General features: G+C 37.1%; 1 protein-coding gene across 2 annotated transcripts in view; it reads left to right on the top strand.

Annotated features, from left to right (window-relative positions):
- The window catches only part of EYA1 (EYA transcriptional coactivator and phosphatase 1), a 158,121-nt gene extending 134,350 nt beyond the window's left edge, over nt 1-23,771 (top strand). For both annotated transcript variants that reach the window (XM_053957106.1, XM_053957114.1), the window contains 6 exons: nt 11,384-11,442; nt 11,636-11,796; nt 11,994-12,108; nt 12,419-12,540; nt 14,729-14,829; nt 22,130-23,771. In XM_053957106.1, coding sequence (XP_053813081.1) covers nt 11,384-11,442; nt 11,636-11,796; nt 11,994-12,108; nt 12,419-12,540; nt 14,729-14,829; nt 22,130-22,210 — 639 coding nt within the window. In that variant the 3' untranslated portion in view covers nt 22,211-23,771. The remainder of the gene's footprint in view (nt 1-11,383; nt 11,443-11,635; nt 11,797-11,993; nt 12,109-12,418; nt 12,541-14,728; nt 14,830-22,129) is intronic.
- The last annotated feature ends 469 nt before the right edge of the window (nt 23,772-24,240 follow it).

Below are 24,240 nucleotides of genomic sequence, written 5' to 3'. Positions count from 1 at the left end.
AAATCAAGCTGTGATTACCTACACACAAGGATTTACAAGCAGAATAAAATAGACAGTGAAAACATACACCACCTTTTTTTTTTTTTTGTTCTGTCAGTTTAATAAATTCAGACAGAAATTTGAATGCAACCTCTGACTCCCAAACTGTCGAGAGGATTAACTAACAGAACTAACATCGCTTTCCTGAATCTAATCTCCATTAGTTTGGTATTTAACACAGCAAATATAATGACCAGCAGAAGTATTTTCCACAAAAAAATCATAAAGCAAACAGGTTTTAGTTCTAATTTTTTAATTATATTACAAATTCTTAAATCTTTCTTTACCATAGGAGGGTAAAAAAACCAAAAAAGTTTTGTATGGATGCAAATTTTTACTTTATAATCAAAACCACACTCAAATGGTATGTAATATTTCATGTACTGGGAAAGAGTATCTAACTTTTAATACAACAGTGTATACTGAGAAAAAACCCTGAATACTGCTTGATTAATTCAAATTCAGTATTTTTAAAAAATATTACTTAAATTTTACTTAAGTGAAGTACTGTGAAAAGATAATTTTAAAACTTTGCTAACAACAGAAAAGCTTTTACAATGAAATTAAATAGCAGTGTGATAATATAGCTTTTATGTATGAACTACATGTGGTTGTGCAAAGGGTTAAAGCTGTGTGATTTCAGGATAAAAGGTTTCCTGAGTTGACTATTATTCCTATGGTCTGCCAACAACTTTGCAATAAATGGAATGATTTTTATGGGAATGTGGTTATTCACAGCAAGACTACAGTTGGTGTCAGTATGAAAAATTCTTCTTTAGTAGATTCTCTCAGCAGGAATAACAGATCTGAAAGAAAGGCAAAAAGTAGCTACAGAGAACTCTGGCTGGTGTTGGTGACAAATTATGTTTACAAAATGATGTGGTAACCCATTGAAAAAGAAGAAATCAGAACAACAGTAAATCAGAGTATTGCTCTTCTAAATACTGCTGTTCTAAAACAAGTTACCTGTGATTGTGAGTATTGTTTAATAACTCATTTCTCTTGACCATAAAGCAAGTGAGACTTCTAGGCTTTCAGTTGCAGGGGTGTGAAAAAATGCTTCAGAAATCAGTAAAATTACCTCAAAGTTATACCAAAGTCCATGGCAGAACATAAAATATTGGTAGATATGAATTAAAAGAATTGAGGAGAAAGGAAAAAAAAAATCACTGAATCAGAATTTAGTATAATTTTATAATTATTTACTTTATTTATATTTTTTATAAATTCTATTATTCCCTATATCACTTCTCTATTTTTCACATCTTTATGGTTTTTGAAATGATATTATTAGAAGAAAATTGTGATGGAGAATGCATTAAAATATTTATGAACTTAGTATTAACAGTTATCCCGTTTACATTTGATTTGTGGTAATGTTTCAGAATGCTAAAAAGATTAACCCACTGATTAAGTCTGCAGCACCACCAGTAGAGCTGGTATTGTCTTCCATCCAAAATAAGGATTAAAGTTACATAGAATTTAATGATTCTCTTACAATCATAGAGCAACTTCGTGGGTTTTAGTTGTTCCAGCATTCCTAAGTTAAGTTGTTGGAATACGAAAGGGGTTGTTATTATTTTTATTGTTTGGTTGGTTTTTTTTTTTAAACTAAATAAGTAGTAGCTCTTTTAAGAAGTAAATATGACAGATTTGCTTTGAGTGTTTCCTGCTCTTTTTTTTTCCTTGTGGACAAGTACCCCAGTTCTATTTAAAGCATTTTGTTTGTAAATTTATCTCGGAGCGTTGCAAAACCTGTTTTTTTCATGATGACATAAATTTGCTTTGTTGTGCTGGGATCACCAATGATGTGCCAGCAAGGAAGAAAATCAGCCTAGATGTGTCAATGTCAGTAAAAAAGAAAAAAAATCCACTATAAAGCAACTATGTTGTTGATAAGTGGAGGTCAACCACTGCTGAGATAAAGGGATAGGTTTACCAACCTAAAAGTAAATATTGACCAAAGATGCTAAATAAGTAAATATTGACCAATGATACCAAAGAAAATAAATTTCTTAGAAAGTTACATTTCACATTCTCTCAGAATAGAAAAATAATGTGTGCATTCTTTAAAATGCTAAGAAACGTTTCTTCAACAGAAATATTTTAAAAACAATCCATGAAAGAAAAACTTTTTGCTTGAGAAGAATTTTCAAAAGAGTATAATAGTTAAAGGTGAGCTGAAAGTGGAATCAGCTCTTGGTGACTTGAATGTAATAATTCATGATTGTTTTTGCCAGATGACCTTCATTTAGTAATAAAAAGTGGACAGAAGCTCATATTCAGACCTCTAGGTCTAGTTCTGCTGCTGTGAGAAATATCTGTTTTCCTTGAGGCATGAATGTGATTTTGGCAGAGTTGGTCTGATTTGGCTGTGATTGGAGGATGGATCCTGGAAAGTCTTAGCAACCCTTTGGCTCTTCATTTCCTAATTGGTTAGCTAGATGTTGAATAAGGGGCACCTGAGGTCACTTCTTAAAAAAAAAAAACCACCATACATAGAAAGGACTGTAGAACATACTGAAAATAGACTTCTGGGCCATCAGACTCAAAAAAATAAGCAATTGCATGAAAGATTGTTGAATAAGCCTTATTCCTGGTGAGATACAAGGAATGGTTTCAGGGAGAGGAAAGCTTCAAACAGAGCTGATTGAATTATTTTCCTCCCACCCCCAAATACCATAAGGATGGCAGCTGAACAAATCTTTGGTCACCCAGAGCGGAGTCATCAGGTCCCTACAGAGGAATATCTATTCCAAAATTACTATTCTCATTTGGTTGAAATAAGAGTTCACCTCCTCCTGATTTTTGTGATATCTGTAATGGGAACCTCCTCACCAGATAGTGGCTAGGGATGCTGTATGAGAAGCATGTGATTCAACTTCTGATAGTTCTTCATCAACTGAGAGTTCTGGGAAAGCCAAATGTAATTATTCCAAAACCTTTTAACAGCATTAAATTTATTTTTAGAGATATAAACCTTATTTTTAAAGTACTATAAGTTCTGTGAATAGTTGGCAAAGACAAGTTCACTTTCTAAGGAACTCGTCAACAATTGTGAACTCCCTTCCAGGCATCAGAGCAGTTCCCTGTGCTGAGGGACAGGGAACATTCAGACTGATTCACAAAGCCCATGTATTTGCATTTAATTTTCCACAGTAGCAATTCAAGAACAGCTCAGTTGCAGTGCAGGAAGGAAGGGTGGAGAGAGGAAAGGAAGTACAAATCACAGCACAGAGTTTTCCCGATAGTTTCTCATCTGTGATACTACTACCATGAGTGACTAGCAGAAAGTTAATGAAGTTCCACTTCATGGATGTGGGACTAAATTATATCACACATGTAGGTAAATGAACAAAAATGCAAAACAAAGTCTTAATTCAGGCAGAACTGTGGCTTTGCTGGTGTGTGCAAAACACAGCTAAAAGCCTCAACCCGTCTGAAATGCAAGATGCCTGCCTGTTGTGGAATGTGCTTCTGTAGTTCCTGAGTGTTAGAGCTACAAAGAATAACAAATACCTCCTTTGCTCACTTGAGAAGACCATTCCTATAGGCTTATGCAACTTATTAACCACTTAATTTCTTTCACATGTCAAATGACAAGTACCTTCATGCTAGGTGCCACTAAAAATACAGCCTATATGATTTCCTTTCTCAAGAGGATCACATGGGTTGTTCTTTTCAGATGTACATCTGAGCTGAAATATGCAGGAGCCTACCATGCTCGTGGCACTTTATCACTTTATTCACCTTTCTGTTGCTTCTCCCTGGAGTTAGACCACCACAGGCTATAAGGTGGCACAAAAACTCTTGTCTCTCTAGCTGACACTCTTAAAGCTCTGACAAAGGATTGTTGTCCTCTTTTCTGGCTGGGCAAGGCAGTGATGGGTCAGCTCACTCCCCACTTCTGCCACTGAGCAGCAGCACAAGGGCCAACATCTGCCCCACAACACTGGGAGTGGGAAAGAAAAGGAAAGAGAAAAACCAAAGGGTTCTGGGAAGGTCTTCAGGCTGCCCATAAAAAATGCTTTTGCTGTCCATACTGGCAAGGCTAGTAGAGAGAATGTTAAAGCCTGGCTTTGTCTCATTAGCACACAATTACAAAGATGGGAGACTCACTTCCTCAAAGTATTTCAGCTTTCATTTCAAACATATGCATTTAGAATATTATCAACAGCATCAAGGCCCTGCAAGTTTGAATTAATTGGTCATGTGGAACTGAAAGACTCAGCTTAGGTTACCTTGTGAAAATTTCCACATGAACCCCTCATTTCCAGAGAAATGAGACATTTTAAGGCTTTTGTGGAAAAATAATTATTTTCATAAGTTTAATTTTTAGGTCCTTTAAATTTTAAATATATTTTAACAATCTTTAGTGTATATAGTTTCAACAAAATCTATATGTTCCTAAAAGTGTACTTTCAAGTTAATGAGTTAGGGAATAATTCATTACATTTTGATGAGATTCATGGCTTTTTTTTCTTCTTAAAATATCTTCATATTTTATTTTCACTGTCTCCCATTAATCACAGAGTTTTTTTCTCTTTGCAAAAGTATATATTAGCAGATAATAGGAATCATATAATAAAGAAAGTATTTACATGTGAAGTGCCGGCCTTTTAAAATACAATTAATTTGACACTTTAAACTTAACACCACTATCTCCAGGAATAAAACACATCCTTCAAGCAGATTCACTTGAGTTTTATTTAGCTGTTTCTATCTATTGGTAAATTTTTTTCTTTGACATCCCCTTCCTCTTCCCTTCCTGCAAAATATACAGAAATAGAATAACATAATAGAAAAAAACAACAAATTACATTGTCAGAGTTGGAGCAAAAACTGATTTTTAGAGAGACACTCTACTCTACCCACTGCAGTTGCCGTGTAGATATTTCCTTATGTCATGTTTTATTTTAAATAGGATTCTTCCAGTTACAAGATGTAGTTGAAATGAAAATGTAAACCTTGATTTTAGTGTAGCTAGTTCAATAAACACAAGTTGCAGAATAAGATCTGTATTTTGGAATATACACTGTTTACTTCAAGAGTATCATATTTGATCCAAATGCATTTGTTGATATGAGCAAGCAAAATAGAATTTTAATCACTTTTTCTATTAGAAAAGAATGGCATCCATTGTGTGCTATAAAAGGGTTACATGTTCAGTGCAGGAGAGTACTTTAAAGTCATTGGCCATGAAAAAGAGTTTGTAAATAATTCCAGTTCTTAGTCCTCAGTATTTATAACAGCTAATATAGATATAATAATTTATATATATAATAAATTTATTTAGATAATTTATATAGATAATAATTTTTTTGTTGTTCTGATGTTCTATTTAACAATAAAATATAGGATTTGGGGGATTTTGGTAGGGTTTTTGTGGACTTTTTTAAAATAATAAGCTTCTCTTTATAGTCTTAAGTTTAAAATGGGAGCATTTTGAAAGCCTTCACAGCCCAATTTAATTCCTTGACTGTTCATCCACAATTGTCAGACAGAATGAAGTGGATTTCAAGAACACTCTTTGTTCTTAATATCCTGTGCCTGACCCACAGGTAATCTGCACCTTTTTTCTTCAGCACCGAATAATTGTGGTGGGAAAGAAGAGAAAATGTTAGGGTCACAAAGTGCAGGCTAGACAGAGATGACAGGTCCTGCCAATTGAGTGCCAGCGTTGAGAAGCTGCGAACCGCAGTGGCTGCTCTTTCACATGGATTTGTGCTGTGCGTTAGCAGGCGCTCCGCGATGACGGCTTAGGAAGCTCAGCACTTCAGCCTTTGTTGCCTTGGCTTGAAAGGAAGTGCAGAGGGTTTTGTGTATTTAGCAAGCACAGAAGTACAGTGGGGAAGCATTAGGCACATTTCATACTATACATATGTGTATGTGTATATATATACACACACACACAGAGGATGTAGATGTGCTGTTGTTCAATTTTCCAACCTGCACATACCAGAGATTTTATCCTTCTAGTCAAGTGAAAACCAAAGGTTGACTGCTAAAGCTTAATAAATGCTGGAAAATAATGTTGGTGCATGTGGTCACAACTATGAGTAAAAAGATGGGGGCATGGGGCGTTCACAACCTAGCTTTGAAATACGTAATTGTTGCCTGGCAAAAAAAAAATTCTGACAATCTGTAACTCTGTGATTCTGAAAGAAGCACGTTGTGATGGCTAATAGGAGTGATGAGTATTTGTAGAGTAGATAATAGTCTTAAAGGGTATATACAACTAAAAGCGTATATATATCTTATTCCTGGAAAAGACATAAACAGAGGTACTGCTGTCATAAAAAGCTGCATTAAAATCACTGCAGTGTACACTTGGGGATTTTTTTTAATTTTTTTTTTTTTTTTACAGATACTTCATATTTATAAAGGATTGCATCTTTAACTTGTTTTGCTAGATCTGTTCTCACATGTACATGACCAAATTTCTCTACTGTTCAGTAGGGAAAATGAAGCAGTGGATATAATTGCGTAATGACAGATATGAGAGGAACAGAGAATCCCAGCAATCATTTCCTGTGAGTTGGCCAGCTTCCAGGATGTCTCAATGGGCCTGCTGATGTAAAGGCAAAATGAAAATAGCTCATTCTGAAGGGTAGTTGTTGGTTGGGGTTTTTTTCCCCTCTCTCGTTTGACTTTGCAGTCTAAGGTATTGGAACAATTAGTTGGCAGTGTGGTGTTAGTTTTCTCACGGTAAATTAAGCAGATTAACCAAATGTGAAAATGTTTTTTAGCTACAATCAGCAGATTTGAAACTGTAATATTTCAGCATCCTATGAGGTTATGTTAATGTTATTCATGTTATTCCTCTCTATAATGTGCAGACTTTTCCAGAGTTACCTTATGTCAGTGTTTATTCAAAGACAGCAGAATTATTAGATTTATTTTTGTTACTTTTGTAACACAGAAATGTAGAGGATCAGCATGCTAGCTGTTGCGTCACTCCACTTGGCATGTAGTATTGGCACAGATAAGAGAACTATTATAACAGCCTTAATCTCTCTTTTTATTATTATTATTAATTTTCCTATAGTAAGTTGAGTAGTGAAGCATATTTTACATAATTATGGCAGAAGTACACAACCTGACGGGTGGTAGTGAAGGAGCAAAGTAATATAAATATTTGCAGAACATTTCTGCCATAAGTTAATGCTTTGCATATGAATCTTTATAAAGATCCTAAGTTAGTTTAAAGGAATGATTATAGAGAACTACATAGGTCCAGGCATTTTAAGAGCTGTGAATGATTACTGTGGAGCATCTCTGGGAGTTTTTGGCTTGTTGTACAAAAACAGAAGAGAAAAGGAGGAAAACTCAGCAGGAAGAAGTTAACAAATGCTTTGGGAATGGAGCGGGGAGAAGACATAAGCTTTCCATGTACAAATCTTGGGCTAGACTCACCTAGTCATTCATTTTTGATTGCAATTTGTCTTTGCCTTGCTGCATTTCACTGGAGACACTCACTTAGCAAATGGTTGCAGCAGCTTTAAGTTGCTCTTGCAAGTGCGTATCTGCTGCTGCTTCGAGCCCCAGAGCAGAGCTGATAGAAGGGAATGGAGGAACAAATCTCAGCTATTCCATGCAACATCTGTTGGTTTAATTGAGCTGCTGCAGGAGATTCAATCTAAGCTACCAGCTGTGGCACAGAAAGGTCTGAGGGACACAAACACATGGATCCATGCAAGCCAGCTGTGTGAAAGAGCAAAAAAGGACAGCACGGGCAGTAACTTCTTAAGCTACTATTGGTAGATTTGCCAGGTTACGCATGCTGACAATCCCCTTTTCCCTCAAAATATTACTTCTAAACAATACCAAGTGGATTTTGCTTTCCAGGGATTGATCCAAAAATGCAGAGCTGTATCTCAGCCTGTCTGGCTGAAATACAAATCTTCAGTACAAACATGTTATCACTTGTAGTTCCTCCTGAAGATTTCAAACTGGATACACTGAAGTTGCAAGGTCAACATGTTTAGGAGCAAAACACAGCTAGCTGCATAGGCTTTATATGTAAGCCACAGGATATTTTGCTCCTTATTTGCCAATTCAGCCTATTTTAAGAGAATCCCACAATTTTAATTTTCTGCTTTGGACTTGACTGATAAACTGATCCTGTCATAATAAAATACATCTGCATAAATAACAGTGTTTCTACAGGGACTCTCAGTATTTGTTTCAGATCTCACTTTGCCAGAGAATTAGAGGGAGAATTCTAGTACTATATTTCCTATGAAAATTTTACAAAAATGTCAAATACATTTATGAAAGTTTGAAATGGTGAGCCTGCAAACAAACTTCCCCCCCCCGCCACCTCTGGATGGCCATTTAGCTATAAGTCATCTCCCCTCACAGAAGCTTTTCTGAGAAGTACTTGAGGATTTTAGAGTCTATGTTTATATACACACCTTTGTGAAAATGTTCTGGTTTGAAGGGCATACTTTATCTTTTGGGCAGTATTTTACCATATCCCTGATTATGGTGCATATTGAGCTAACTGTTATTTTAAGTTGTTGACTCTGTGTGTGCTTGCTTATATCTAATCAGAGGACTGAGTAGTATCTCAGGTAGCTCACAAATAGAATGTTCTACACAAACCAAGCAGGTGAAAACAAATACAAGAGGTTCTGATGGAAGAATGGACCACACCAATTAATGATGAGTGGGTAATTGGCTTCTTTGAAGAATTACTCTTAAATAACTTCTCTGCTAAAAGAGCAATTGCTAAATGAATGTTTTTCCTTACCATGTTAAGGGATGGAAAAATGCAGCCATCACTCATTAGCCCAAAGCCGAAGTCAGCTAGACAGCGTGAAAAAATACCTGGCACTCAAAGCTCACATTTAGCCTCAAAGCCGTGCCCTGCCACTCAAAAGGAACAAAACAGTCGTGCACTGTTTGTGACCTCCCTTTAGCTGTAACATAGTGTCAATCACATTGGGCTTTAATCCTTTCCAAATTATAACATGTATCTCTTGTGCTTTGTTCCCTTCCTGACTTTTTTTCTCTTCTTTTATTCCTGACAAAAGAGGACTATCTCTCTCTTATTATAGTAAATATTTTGTCCAAAATTTGCAGTGCTTGTGACATTTTCTTCCTTTTTCTTCCTTTCGTGACTCTGTTTCTGTACCTTTGCCCTACCAGTTTTTAGTCTCAGATTTATTTTCTGGGCATTTCTCTCCAAAATAATTCTTTCTTTTGATGCCACAACTTCTACTTCTAATATATCACTGCGGTTCTCACTTTCTACCTACCATGCAGATGGTTAGACAGAAGGGGAGAATGTCATGATCCAAAGCTTGTGCTGTGAATTAAAACTCCCCAGGTTCTCTCTAACTACGGTATCTAAGATGTAGTGGTCTCATTCTTCCTGCCTCCATCTTTTCCCTGAGAGAGTTGAATTTGGAAATTTTTTGAGTTATTCCTTCTTCCATCTGCTCCTTTGAGAAGATGAGCTTCTACTCCTTCCTTTAGTTTTGTGGTTACAAAAAAAAAACTAGTTTCTTATTCACAGATTTCTATTTTGAGTCCTCTTCTCCAGCAGCTTGTTGCAGTTGTCATTCATAGTTTCGAAGCTGGGGAAGGAAAAATCACTGAGCAGTAGAAGAATAACTAAAGTGGGAAACTAATGAATTCAGGAGGGTGTTGCTTCTTTAGCTTACACTCAGCTCATATTTGAATTGTTAATGTGGTGTGCTTTTGGATGGGCATTTGCTCTAGGTTTTAAACAGAAAAACAGTAAAAAATTATGGGAATTTGATAACTTGCTGAAGAAGCTTCTGGCTCTTTTTTCAGCCAAGTTGATTTTCAAAGCCTGGCAGCATATGCTCACACTTGCAGTTTCAGCTGTGAATGTACATCTAATGCATTTTGTCTGCCTAAGGAGGAAATTCACTGTATGCTGGTTAAATATGAGCAAATGTAATATTGTCTCTCCTGTGCTGGTTGTCACTACTACCTCTCTCTTTAGCACAAGCTACCTATGTGTAAGATACAGAAGAGTAAGCATTATAGTAAGAATATGTTGTACAAGTGCAAAAGACCACACCTTCTTCTTCAAAACATTTCAGGTTTCTGAGGCATTTTTTGTAAACCAGTGTTTTTAAAAATCTAGAATCCACAGCCACCATGTGAGGCCACATAGGCTTCTTCAGCTTTTTTCTTATCTGAGGTTGTTGACCTCAGGAGAGGAGGAGAAGGTTACAGGGTCAAAGTCTTTTCCTCCTTGGAGCTTGCTGCTTGCTGGGAGAGGGTTGGCTGGAAAATAGATGTTTTAGAAAAAGGGTTGAGGGTCATGATTTTAATTCTGTTAGGGAACAGCTGGTTTGAGTTTCTTTCCACTTCTATCATCCCTCCCTTCCTCACAAATCCATGGAGAGAGAAAAATTTGTTCAGAGGAAAGCAACACAAAAATAAAGGATTGCAATATTTTCATCTTTAAAATAGATCATATTTGTTATAGGACTTCACATTAGGAGAGAAAAGAGGAAATTATTAAAATAATTGAAATCCATTATTGTTACAAGCATTGAATTGATATTGATCTAGAGTGTCAGAGGTTTATTTGTTTTCCTGCCAACACTTAAAATGTTAATAGTAATGTTTCAATGAATTTTTGTGCATAAACAATATACATTGCAATTTTTAATTTAGTGATGGACAAAGCTAATTTTTAATGTGTTGCGTTAGTTTGCAGGCAAGCAGCTGAAGAAAGATGGTTTGATTTGGGTATTTCTGTTCAGATTTTCTTCATCTTTGCATGCTGCTTTCATGCACTAAGACCAAAGAGAGAGAAGGAAACTCACAACTCTCAAATGAATGGCAAACTAGGAACAGATTTTTCATCTGCACTCCTCTGAAACACTGGCCTCAGGCTGTGTTGGTGTGTGGCTCAACAGCAATCAGAGGTCATAATTTCATTGGCGGTTAGCATCAGGTTTAATTTTTCTAATATGTTACATTTACCAAAATGTCTGGTTTCAGTTACACTTATGCACTGACTGAATCAGCTTTGAGCAGCATGATGTTTTAAGGTACCTGAAAAGCTACAAGAACATTTATGGAACACATATGCTAATTGTTTTTAACCGCTTTCCTTTCTAAACACAAAAATGTGTTTTTGGAAAGCCATTTAATAGTAGTAGCTAATGACGGTGTGCATTTATTCTAAGAAATGAGCACAAGGAATAGGTAAAATAGTTGTTTTAACAAGACTGCCATCTACTGATTTCCACAATTAAAAATATCCCTGATTGTTCATAGATTTTTTTTTTTATAGCTTTGTTTTCAAGATTAGCAAAATAAAGAAAACTATAAAATCTCTCTGTCACCTTAGGAATGCGACCAGGTTCACATTGACGACGTGTCTTCGGATGACAACGGTCAAGATTTAAGGTACAAGAGAACTCATTAAGATAAAAAGTTGCTTTGCAAATTCCTTCCTGGGCAAGGGATGGGCTGCTGGAATGCTCACAGTAGCCTACTCTCTTCTAACTGTCTTCTTTGCAACCCAGCCAAGTGGGTAGCTGGTGGTTCAATGTAGCCTGTTGCCTTTTATTAATCTGTGGGGTTTTTTATCTCTGCCCAGCACATATAACTTCGGAACAGACGGCTTTCCCGCGGCTGCCACCAGTGCCAATCTGTGCCTGGCGACCGGCGTGCGCGGAGGAGTGGACTGGATGCGGAAACTGGCCTTCCGCTACAGACGAGTAAAAGAAATATACAACACCTACAAAAATAACGTTGGAGGCAAGTGACTCTGGAGGGTCTAACAGACACGGATTAGAGGTCGTAAATGGGAAGACCTGGTTTCTACTCCTTTTTAGGAGTGTTTAGTGAGTGTTTAGTTTGCACTGTGCAGAAAATTGTCTGAGCTGGTGAAAGCAAAGGAAAATGACAGAGCACTACTTAATACCAGTGCAGACATGCCCTTGTCTACTCCACAGGTCTTCTTGGTCCAGCAAAAAGAGAGGCTTGGTTGCAACTAAGAGCAGAAATTGAAGCTTTGACAGATTCTTGGTTAACACTTGCACTGAAAGCACTCACCCTCATACATTCAAGGTGAGTATTAAGAGTAGGAAGGAAGCTCTAGGGTGTCTGATGATGATCTGGAAGAGGCTGTCTGGTGTGGTGGGCAAAATGCTGAAACTGGAGGACCTTATCGTAATTTTTTATTCTGATCTGACCATGCCGCACCTTGTTCCTCAGTACAGTGTTAAAAAAAAAAAAAAAAAAAGTTCTTTTAAAGTGGTAATAATAATGTTGAGGGGTTCTTTTGGGAGGGGTAAGATTTTCCTTCTATTGTTTTTGTTTGTTTATTTGTTTGTTTCTGTTTAGTTAAAAAAGGATATTTGCATTTTCTCTTCCATAGGACAAACTGTGTGAACATTCTTGTAACAACTACTCAGCTAATTCCAGCTCTGGCAAAAGTCTTGTTGTATGGACTAGGAGTTGTATTTCCCATAGAGAATATTTACAGTGCAACTAAAATAGGTGAGCTATTTTCATCATGTTGTGATACATTTAAAGCTGTATTTCTAAAAAGAAAAGTATTGTAGTCTATATTTAATTCTAACTTGCTTTCACTGTAGCAGATACAGAGATTAGTAACACCTGATCCTCATGGAACGTTGCTAAAGCATCCTAAAAGTGCTTTTCGAATGTGTGATGATCCAGCACAGAAAGCTTTGTATAGCTCTATTAACAGTGGTACAGCCTCTATTAGAAAGAAATGTAGCTGCTTTTTTCTCATCATTTCTCAAAACTGTGGGGCTGTGTAGCAGCTGAGAAGGGTTTTAAGAAGTGGTAAGTACAGAACATTGAAGTCTCCCTGGAGTAGCAGTAGGAGAAATTCTGTAAAGGTAAGCCCTGGCTTCATTTCTTTTCATGGGCTCTGGAGAAAATTTTGGTAAACAATTTACCAGAAGCAAGAATGTTTGCAGCAGAATGTAATTATTTAAGTTTCTTCATGCTGACTGTAATAAGCTTCAGCCAGGCAAATGTTTATTTCTGTTTTCTGGTTCAGTATAAAAGATGTTATTCTGAGTATGTGGAAGTACCCCAGACCAGATGGCAATGGTGTTTGTAGTTTTTAATGTGATTATGACATATCTGTTCTGTCTCAGATTCCCTCATTATTGTGGCACACAAGAACACATTTTTCATGTGTTCTTAAGTATCTATAATACAGCAAGCTCAAGTGGGATATTTTTGATTTTTTTAACAAGACAAAACAAAAATTGGTTCAGAGTTTTACAGAGAAATTTGAAAGCATTCCTATAAAATGCTTAAAATGTTTCCTGAATATTAAAGTTACAGTGCCCTCTGTCAAAACTTTATAGTAAATTATAGCTTTGAAATATAATGCTTTAAATACACATTTTAATTAAAACATATTTTAATAAATCTTCACTTGTGACTTCAGGTACATGGGATAGAAGGGTGGTTTTGGAAAAATGCGTTCTGTCACTGACTGTCACAGGAAACCATGGAGTTTTTGTAACATGACACGATTTGTAATATTCAAGCACTGTTTCAACTTAGTGTTGGAGGTTTCTTACACCTAGTGCCACTGTTAAATTATATCATTAAGTAGTTTGGCTTTTAATGGCTAGAAGATTTCATTTAATTTCCAGCCTACTTTTTCTTATGCTTTTATTGCTCTTTAGCTGAAATAACTATCTTAAAAAAACACAATTTTCCCCACCCAGTGCTGTAGACACACAGGTTAGCATGTCCCATGGCCAGACTTTGAAAGTGGCCAGACTTTTCTGAAAGTGACCTTTCAGAATGGGGACATTTGAGAAAACTCAGTTTTAGGCTTTTGCTTTCTTTTGTCTTCTCAGTACCATACCTGAAACTTCCCAGTATGGCTACAAATTGAAAGAGAGGAAATTTAGGTTAGCTATTATGAAGAAATTCTTTACTTGTAAGGATGGTGAAACACTGAAACAGGTTGCCCAGGGAGGTTGTGGATGCCACAACTCTGGCAGTGTTCAAGACCAGGTTGGGCAAGGCCTTGGATAGCCTGGATAACCTGGATAACCTTAAATAACCTATTATAGTGGGAGTGTCCCTGCCAGGTTGAATTGGGAGTAGATGAATTTTAAGGTCCCTTCCAACCCTTAGCATTTCTGTGCTTCTGTGGTACTTGTGCATAGGGCTGGAGCACTGAGATCATTTCCCTAGATGTGTGCAGGAATGACCCATATGAATGGATCCCAGTGTAGGATCAAGGACATGGCCCATGTATTGGATTACAGGCATTTAAATCTTAATCTTTTGCATGACCTTGTAAGTCAGGGTACTACTGTTTCAGGAGCTGTGATTAATCATGTCACAGGTTTTGGAGAAAAAGCTAGAATTTCAATTCAGCTTCAGTCAATTTACTGAAATCAAGCTACTGGTTATAAGCAAATGGTAGATAATTTTCCTGGTGGTGAAATTCCCCACAAAACCTGTGTCATATTAGGGAATGAGACACGAAAGGTCATACTGTGGACCTCTAGTATGCTGTCTATGCTGCAGTGGGCCTTGATACACCATCCTGAGGGACAGACTCTTCTCATCTTGTAGCTCTGCTTAAGAATTCCAAAGGCTGGGGAGATCCAGGCTAAAAAGTTATTTATTTGATAACATCCCATCACCACCTATCTTGAATAGTCTGATCTTTTTCTTTCAGGAAAGGAAAGTTGTTTTGAGCGAATAATTCAAAGATTTGGAAGAAAAGTAGTGTATGTTGTTATAGGAGATGGTGTCGAAGAAGAACAAGGCGCAAAAAAGGTAATGGCCTTCTTTCAGTGGGGGTTGGTTTCAAGAGTCTGGAAAATTGTCTTTTCTTCAGCATGGGACAGCATGCATTGACATTTAGGTTGGATGTCTTTGCCTTACAAAGTCTGTGTTGACTATATCTAGTAGAAAGCCAGGTAAGATTATAGATAATGATTTGCCCTGCTGTTCTCCAAAAGACACATTAAACTATGTATGTTTGATGCATTTCAAAAAGGGGCCAGAAAATGGGCCCTGGCTTTTGTGCCAAGAACTAACAGTTCTGTTTTCCTTGGCAACCCAAAATACCACATAGGATGTTATGAATGTAAGCAAAATATGGTGATTCTTAGTGATCAAAGGCAATATGCTGTTTGACTGTATGAAATACATATATGTCACACCTTAAAAAGACATGTAGGACTGGAGTAGGTATACAGGAATTTCCGTTTTCTTGTGTGTCCATTATTTGGATTCTTCATTCAGACAACAACCTGTGGCTTGGCATGCATTCATAATCTCAGATAACTGAGCAGAGGATACTATTTGACTGTCTATTATTTTTTCCTTTCCACTGAGAAGAAGGGAAAAAAAATCACTTTTTTTTTTTTCAATGTGAATTAAGCTGTATAAAAAGCAACACTTCCCATTCACAAATAATAGGCTTTATTTGTAGTCTTGCTTGAAAAACTACCCAAGGTAGCCTGCAGATACACACTCTTTGCTTGGAGGAATGAGGCATAACCTCAGCTATTTGAATAATAGGAGAAAGAGCAAGAAAACGGGCATTTTTGTTCTTGCTTCCTTTCACAGATAAATTGCTTTTACACAGCTGCTTTTTCACCACAAAACTCTCTGTGATACTTCTATCTCTTTCCACTGTGACTTTCTAAATTGGAGAAGTGAAACTAATTAGTCCACATGGCGTTTTAACAACCATTGACTGGTTTTGCTTCATGAAATCTGGGTTTTGTGCCCCTGAAGCCTTGCGGGTAGGTTCCCGGCTTGTCCCAGCACTTTGCAGAGTCTCAGTTTCATATATCCCTTTGGCGGACTGACGGGAACAGTTTGCTCCTTTCTCCTTCAGAAATGCCTTTCATCTTTGCAGAGAAATGTTTTCCCGCTGCAAATGATTACATTTTAAAAGCTGTATTTAAGATCGGGGTTGGGGGGAAAAAATTCCTTCTCTTTGTTCCTTTTCTGTTGCTCGGTAAGTAGTGTTGTATATGATAATGGCAGGAGTAGTCCTTTTGGTAACATTATCTATTCCACTGCTTTTTTCAACAGGAAACATGATTCAGAAAAGCATAAGAGAAAGCCTTTCCAGTTGCTAAGAGGAGTAGCAGTATAGAAAGTTCCTTTGTGCAATTACTTGTGTGTATTCTTTCCTGGTGGAAGGAATTTTCAGGTTGAAAGCATGTTAGATGCTCTGGATTAAATTATCTGCTGCAGCAATGCCAGAGAAGTCAATAAGTAGACCAGCAGCCCTGCCTTTCTGCATAAACTATCAATCTGATTTAGGAAAATGCTTCTGTGATTCTTGTCCTGCTTCTTACTCCACCAAGTAAGAAATCACCATTTCACACTGTGAATGCAGGATTTGCCTTTTTAGTTTTTTCCTTCACATCCTGTAAGAGTAGAAACCTTCTCTGGAGAGCACACAAACAAAACAGAAGCTTTGCCTCCCCAAAACTACCCAAACCATATCAATCCATAGTGGCATAACTGTCCTGTGATGTACCCCATTGTCATGCTTACCCCTGAATTTTGGTAGCTGGTTCCTTCTCTCCTTGCTTCCCATCAGCATGTCAGGTTTTGTGGTATTCTCCAGAGAAGGGACAGGTCTTCTGTTACCCCTTTGCACAGCACTTTTCTGTAGGACTTTGGCCTGTGGTGAAGTCATCAGCATATGTGTGTTTCTTTACACTATTTAGAACATAAACAGTACAACCTTCTTTAGATAGCACTTCATTGTCTACGTGTATACTGTAATGAGTCTTTTCAAGCCTATTTAATTAGAGGTTTTTTTTTTCTATGTTCATTCAGTGGATAAAAAAAAAAAGGTTGAACTTCCAGCTTAGGGGGTAAGAAAGTTAAGGTTTATTATTAAAAATAATTTACCAATAATTTATAAATTCCTTCATGATAAAACAAGATTTTCATGTATGCCCTTCATTCATGGAAAATATTGACTCAATACAGCAGTAGAAAAATAAAAGAAACATTTAAAATATTTTTATTATTGTCATTAGTATAAAAATTCAATAATAGAAACTTTTTAATGCCACTTAAAAGATCATTGCTTTATTGAGAAACCTTTTTAGGATAAACAGTTTGTTCACAAAATGCCTGTTTTGGTTGATGTAAGTAAACGGAATACACTGTTACATTTCTGATAGCATTAGTCAAACTATGATATTGACACCTTTGTTTAGCTGTCATTTCCAGCAAAATATTTGATGAAACAATTAAAACTCTCAAGATGTTTGCACTGTGGATTGAGGAATGATCGTACCCTTCTGGGTCAGTGCAGCAGCCAGTGAGCTTGGCCGTAACACCAGGGTTCACACAAAGGTTGATATCAGCTTCCCCAGGAAAAGAGGGAGAGGAGGGCACAGAGAAACCTGTGTGAAAGTCCAAAGGGTGCTCTGGGTGCTGGCACCAGTGCCAGTGTGGGTCAGAGCCACCACCTCAGAGTGCCACTGTGGTGACACAGCTGTTCTCAGTACAAGGGTCTGGGGTTTCTGGCAGAAACTCCGTTGTCACAGCATTTTGCTTTGCTTTGCTTTGTTTTGTGTTTTGGTTTTGGAGGTTATTTTGTTTTGCTTTGTTGTGTTTTGTTTTGTGCTCATCTTTTGCCTTTGTCTTTGGAGACATATTCAGGAAATACTAATAAGACAGAAAAACCCCAACTCCTGAGTTTTTCTGCTTAGGAGAATTCTCCAAAGGATTTCTAATTTGTGAGATGAGACAAAGGCTTCTCTGCACTGAGGAGCTGGATTTTACATCAGGTGATTCAGGAGAATCTAGGCAAATGGGCTTCTCCTTTGTCTCCAAAATGGTCATGCTGCCTTGGAGGAAAAATCATAAATCTTTGTGGAGCAATAAATAGAATATAAATGGGTATCCAATATGCCATTGCTTTTAAGCTCAGAGTCACACTGTGCTGGTCAGATTTGGGGTAGGAAGTAAAGACGGCTGCTTAGCAAATCTGGCAGGAATACAATAAAAATACTGTGAAAGATGACAAAAACTGATGAGTTTTCTATTCAAATCCATCACAAATCTCGGGAGTAAGTTTTTATATAAATATGTATTCATTTAAGGGAAGGAGGATAGAGGATAATCTGCACTGTTTGGTGTTGCTATCAAAAAATGGATTTGTTTTGCATGTGTATAAATAGCAACAGTATTTTGTGGAGTAAAATAGCTGAAGTTTTGTACATTTAGTAGGTACATGCTGACAATAAAATTATTTCTATTTCAGAAATAAAATAGCCTAATATCTTAGGTTATTTAATAATACTCTAATTATTAGGCTTACTAAATTTGTAGTTTCATTTTTATGCTTTTTACATCAAAACCAAAATTTTGCCACCATATTTAACTTCAAAATGTCATCAAAATCAAATCATTTAAAAGTTCATAGATGTTTTATTGCTAAGTATCATCTACCAAACAATTCATGATTTTTAAAAGACAAAAGCTTCATATTTACTTGGAAGATGTTGAAATAGTAGACTTAGAGTTCCATTAGATACTAATGCATCCAGTTTCACCACCTATTTATTAGTGGTTAGCATTTGTCATCCATTCTCCCGCAGCAGCAAATGCAAGATTAGCATTTCTTGCTTGGCTCAGAATAGAAGTGTTCTGCATGGCATGGGTGTGCTAAGTGTTGGCAGGGATGGCTTTTTAAAGGCAATATTGAGTACATATATGTATACAACGGATCTCTTGCTCTCTCAAATGATCTCAAGTCATTTGGCAAGAGAAAATGTACTTCCATCTCACGGGTGTGTTGCCACTTTTGACATGGCTGAATAGTTGTGAATCAACAATGCATGTTAATACAGGAATAATAGATAAGGTTTTGTATGATAATTTTGTTACTTTAAAGGTTCTAATTTCATACAAAATCATTATCTTAGATGGAGTGAAAATTAATGTACATGCCTCATGAAAACACATGCATATATATGAACATGTGTGTGAGGCTCTATATATACACACAAACATACAGATATATATAGATCTGTATCAGGTTTGTTTTGCCTCCTCACAGCTCTGAAGGCCATACTGTAGGGTCAGACTGATAGAAATCTGAATTGGCCACATTCAGCCATGCCCAGGGCATCAGAGCAGATTCCAGCCCCATGCAGGCACCATGTTCTTGGCATGCTTTATTTCTTGGGTTTGTGCAGCTGGCCTTTAGACATACATGAAGGAGCACTGAAAATAATTATAATCCTGAGAATTACACAACCTCTTTTTTTTCGTGAGACTCTGTTGTCATTCCACACTTCACTGCAGTAACTGCATGGAGTATAGGTATACTCCTTTCACAGACAGACAGACATAAATAATGTAGAGGGCACTTAACTAAATTTGAGATAGAAATATATAGTGAAAATTATGACTGCTTACAGTTTTGGTTTAAAATCTGAACATCAACAGCTGACCCATAAACAGGGTAATCCAAAACTCAATATTGCACATGGGCATCTAGCAAGAGGTGCTGTAATTTGATTTAGCAGAAGCTAAACCTTCTGTTAAATCAATCAGAGTCTTTAACTGCGCTATCTGCCTGGTGTGTGTATGCTCTGTGATGCTGAGGTTGTTACTAGGGAAGCAGTTATAAAGCTGGAGCTGCATGGAGTGGGAGCTGGAAGCCAAGAATTTATTCCTATAGTTCTCCCTATTCATTGGTTTGCTGTCTGACCTTGGAGGGCATCTATGCCATTGACTCTTGGCTTCTGCAGAGACTCTTTGCAAAGGCAGGTGTCCACCAAAGTCTTTGCCAGCCGCATCATAGGTGTGCTGTTTACACCTCCCTGACCCAGTGGCTAAAGCAGACCTGCTGCCAAGCTGACTAAGAGGAGGAGCAGGGAGCAATGGCTGCTGTCAGGGAGACCAGCTGTGTCCCACCTGACAGGGATTTGAGAGAGAAGAGGGAAGCTTCAACCTCCCATGAAACGGAGGCTGAGCATCTGTTCAGCCTGACTGCTGAGCGTCGCCGACCTGTGCAGTCATCTGGCAAACACAGCATGGACCTGCTGCAAGCACCCATGACTCTTTGTGCTTGATGTAGTACCTCTTTCAGATATTTCAAATTCCACCAGAATGATCTTGCAGCCTAAGTTAGAGATAGGTGCACAGAAGCTTTTGCAAAATCCAGAGAATGGCATGACTAGCAATTTTTATTTCGTATTGGTCTTGCTGGTTCATTTCCTGAACATGATGCAAGAAGTTCATCTTTAGGAAATCTGTGAGTTGGAAAGCAGCAGTGTCTGGCCTGACAGAGCACAGAGGGTAGGCTGCCTGTATAATGTAACAGGGAAGAAAGACCCTGGGACATGGAGTTGTAATTGAATGAGCTAACTGCATCTGCTTTCTGTAGCTGGTGGAGCATAGAGATAGTACAGTGGAAGTCCAGATTGAAGATGTAGGGAAAAATATGTTCTAGTGTATAACATTTCCTTCTTAAGGAAGAGATCCATCTATAAAAGTGTTTTGGAAATATCACAAGCATTTTTTTCAAAAAAATATACCTCTATTGTCTCTGAATTTTGTTTGGTTTGTTCTCTCCATTGTCAGCCATTGCTCATTAGTTTATCTTCAAGCTGAGATTCAGTTAGCTGTTTCTCAAGGCTTTCTAACACTCTAGAGCAAAGCAAAGCAGAACAGAAACTGTTACAATGGTGTTTTCTTGGGGATCATTTTGTTTTCTTCCTTAAGAAATTCCTTGCTCTAGAAGCTGGGCATACTCAGCATGTGGACATGTGTTGACGCATCCATATTGCATCTTCATTCAGATCAGGAGTGTCATATCAAAGAGGATGTGATAGGCTGATTGTTAACGTGTTTGTCTTCTGAGACAGGTATAAAAATTACAGTAAATGTGCAGCTGGAAACAGTGAGTTTAACATTGTTTTCAAAATTTTTCTCTAACGTAAAATTTGAGAAGACGAGAATGAAAAAAGGAGAGCAGAATAAAAGTCGCAGAGGAGATGGGGTTTCACCTCTGATTTCAGTGGAATTAGGAATTTACTCAGGAGGTGCTAAAGTAGGATGATGAAAGCCTCTTTGGGAAATCATAGATAAGATGGTTGGGAAACTTAGAAGCTAATGTGATAATAAATTGCTTGTGGTTTGCCTCCTAAAGATGCCAGGACACAAACTGACCCAATGAAAAGGTGAACACAATCATGTTAGCCTCCAGAATATTGTTGAATTGAAACTATTTTCCCGTTGGATTTATAGAATAATTTCCTGACAAAAGCTGATGGTTATCTTTTTCCTTTTTTTAAATTTATGCAAAAGTTCTTGTTGACATTAGAACCCCTAGTTTCAAGTATAAAGGCAGTTCTTAAGTAGATTTTTGCCCTTCATGGATGAGGTAATCTGTGCTTTTTCCTGAGATTTATGCTTTTTGGTTTATTCAGGTTCTTTGCAAAAGTATTTGTGCCCCAGACAGATTTTATTACAACTAATAGGAAAAAAATATGTATTTATTTTAATGTCCCATATGGAAAAGATGCTCTAAGATCAGTGTTAGTAATGACCAGTGTTATACAAGCCACTGGGATAAAAATCTTTTCAAAGTGATGTGACACATCACACATAACACGAGTTATTCTGAATCACCATTTCTCCGTTCTTAACTCATCTGCCAAGAGTAGTTTTTTACAAGGATACACATTTTGATAGTAAACAACACTTTCACTTTATTTTCTTTCTGTTTCCTTCCTCAAACTACCCACATGCTTCATGTGTGTGTTATTTGGTTTATTTTTCTCCAGAAGTAATATTTTCTTCTGCAATGTTCTGAAATCTGTTTTTCATATAAAGAGATTAGAAGCCCCTCCCTTCCTTATGATCTCCTGATGTGTTTGCTGTAGTTCCTATTGTAAATAGATTTGCTGTTATTGAGAATTTATGCTTAGGGGGTGGGTCAGAGAAACCAGACTGAAGGACTCAAAGTTTTAAGAGCTCTTTCTCTCCCCTAAGTGTTCTCATATCCCTGTGAAAGACAAAGGGTCTAAATACCGGAATGCTTGGGGTTATTTTTACATGTTGTCTGTGCTGTTCACAGCATGCTATGCCATTTTGGAGGATCTCGAGCCACTCTGACCTTATGGCCCTTCACCACGCCTTGGAACTGGAGTACTTGTAGCAGCTTAGCAGCACTTTCAAACCTCAGAGCCTCCTTCTGCCCGTGGATGAGATGCCTGTGTCTTGTGTCAGCATTGGACTACAGAACTTTGTGATTTCGACATGTTGACGTGCAGCTGCAATCGGTCTTAACCCTTGCCCTTTCAGAGAACGGAGGAGCATGTCCTTTTCTTCAGAACAGCTGTTGGCTCCGGTACTGCCAGTCCAACGAAAATAAGCCATGCGAGTGTTTGAACAACTCATCGTTACCGTGTTTGCTACCAAACAAGAAATAGAGGAGGAAAAAATAAAATGGGGAAGAAAAAAAAAAAAAAAAGAAGAAAAGAAAAGGAAATAAGAGGTTCAAACCTGTGAAGAAAAGAAAAAGGACCTGCAAATGCTTTGTAGTTTTTAGCCTCTTCAATGTGACACACACAATTTCTTCAACACAGCAAACTTGATTGCACAATGAAGACTGAGATTTTACAAAATATACCAGTGGAGTAATTTTCTTATAAAGAAGGTTTACGTTTTGGTTTCTCATACCCAGGGTACTCTGTACATCTTTACTTATTTATGAACAGACTGTATTTTGACATCATATAACTGAGGATATGTGTAATAGGATTAAAGGCTATTATAAGCCTTTGCCTTATGGTACAGCAACTACTTTTGATTTTAGCACATTACAGAGTAGTTTAAAATATGTCTAATTTAAACTAATAGGTACATCACTGAGACAATCATGTACAGGAAGAATTTTTTGTGTAAATTTGTAATAATGAATGATTCTTTTACATATTGTTAAGGTAAATGCTATTGAAAGATAGTAATGCCTTGTTGGTGAAGAATGAGGCCACGTGTGCACAAATTTGTGCAGTGCCTTATCAATGTGTTGGATATAAATATGTAGATAATGAATTTTTTTTAGATAAATTTGTCAAGACCAAAAGCATGGATGTCAAGTGTCAATAGGAATTGGGTTTTGTTCTCAGCTGTTTCTCTGCCATTTTCTTCTCTCACCCACTCTGATTATGAAAAGATTGATTTTGTGTGTCCCCCTGGTTGAAGCAAATACAGATAAAACCCAAGTGAAGAGGAAGCCTTTATTGTCTTTTTGCTTCCTCTTTTAAAGTTAACATATTAACTCTTTCTTAGAGTATTAAAAGATTAATTAGGAGAGTCATTCCATAAAGAAATAGAGAAAGAACACAATATATTTTAAGATGTAAATTAAACTGGAACCTTGGTACTGAATAGCCTTTGTCTCATCCAAAAATGAAGGAAACTATCATCACTAATATTTTTAGAAATTAGAAATGTGAATATTTTGGAGAAATTAAACAAGAATGCTCATATACATTTAAGTTTTTTAATCCTCTTCCACCAGGAGTCAGATTTTCCCAAGACATAACATCCATTGCCGGCAATGGAAATGCTGAAATTATTATCACCAAGGAGTTAAAATTTGCTTTTGTCTGTACTAACTTAAAGGACAAACCTAGATCATGTCTGTCTGTGACTTGTGACTTTTCTGATCTTGAAGGCTTTGAGCTACTTGGTTAAATAAACTGTTAGTCTGACTTTTTGGCTTGAATTGTACCAATTCCCTTGGCCCAGTTAAATATCTTATTAAAAAGAAACCTCACCTTTGTTGGTTAATTTTCTGGTTTTTCTTCTTTCAATTTTTTTAAAAAACCACCAGCCTCGAAACAGCTACCTGCAAAGCTACAGAGCACCAATGTAGGTACAAATCAACACTCTTCTCTATTGGAGGAATCACACTGCTGCTAGAATAAAATATTTGTGGATTGCCTTAGTACCAACAGAGAGGTTTTTCTCTTACCAAGACTTGCACGTGTGCTTCACTTTACCCAGTATGACTGCTGCAACTCGTGCAGTACTCACATACGTGCATTAAGCACATTGTGGATAGTTTTTAGAATTGAGACTATCATTAGCCTTTTCTTTCCTCAAGCAAATTAGACAGTGATGGGGGGGAATTGGTTGTCTTTTTTTTTCTTTGGCTCTTTTCAATTTTTAGTCACTTGT

The sequence above is a fragment of the Vidua chalybeata genome, chromosome 1, assembly GCF_026979565.1.
Source record: "Vidua chalybeata isolate OUT-0048 chromosome 1, bVidCha1 merged haplotype, whole genome shotgun sequence".
Lineage (NCBI taxonomy): Eukaryota > Metazoa > Chordata > Aves > Passeriformes > Viduidae > Vidua > Vidua chalybeata.
This window is presented reverse-complemented; position numbering and strand designations above follow the sequence as displayed.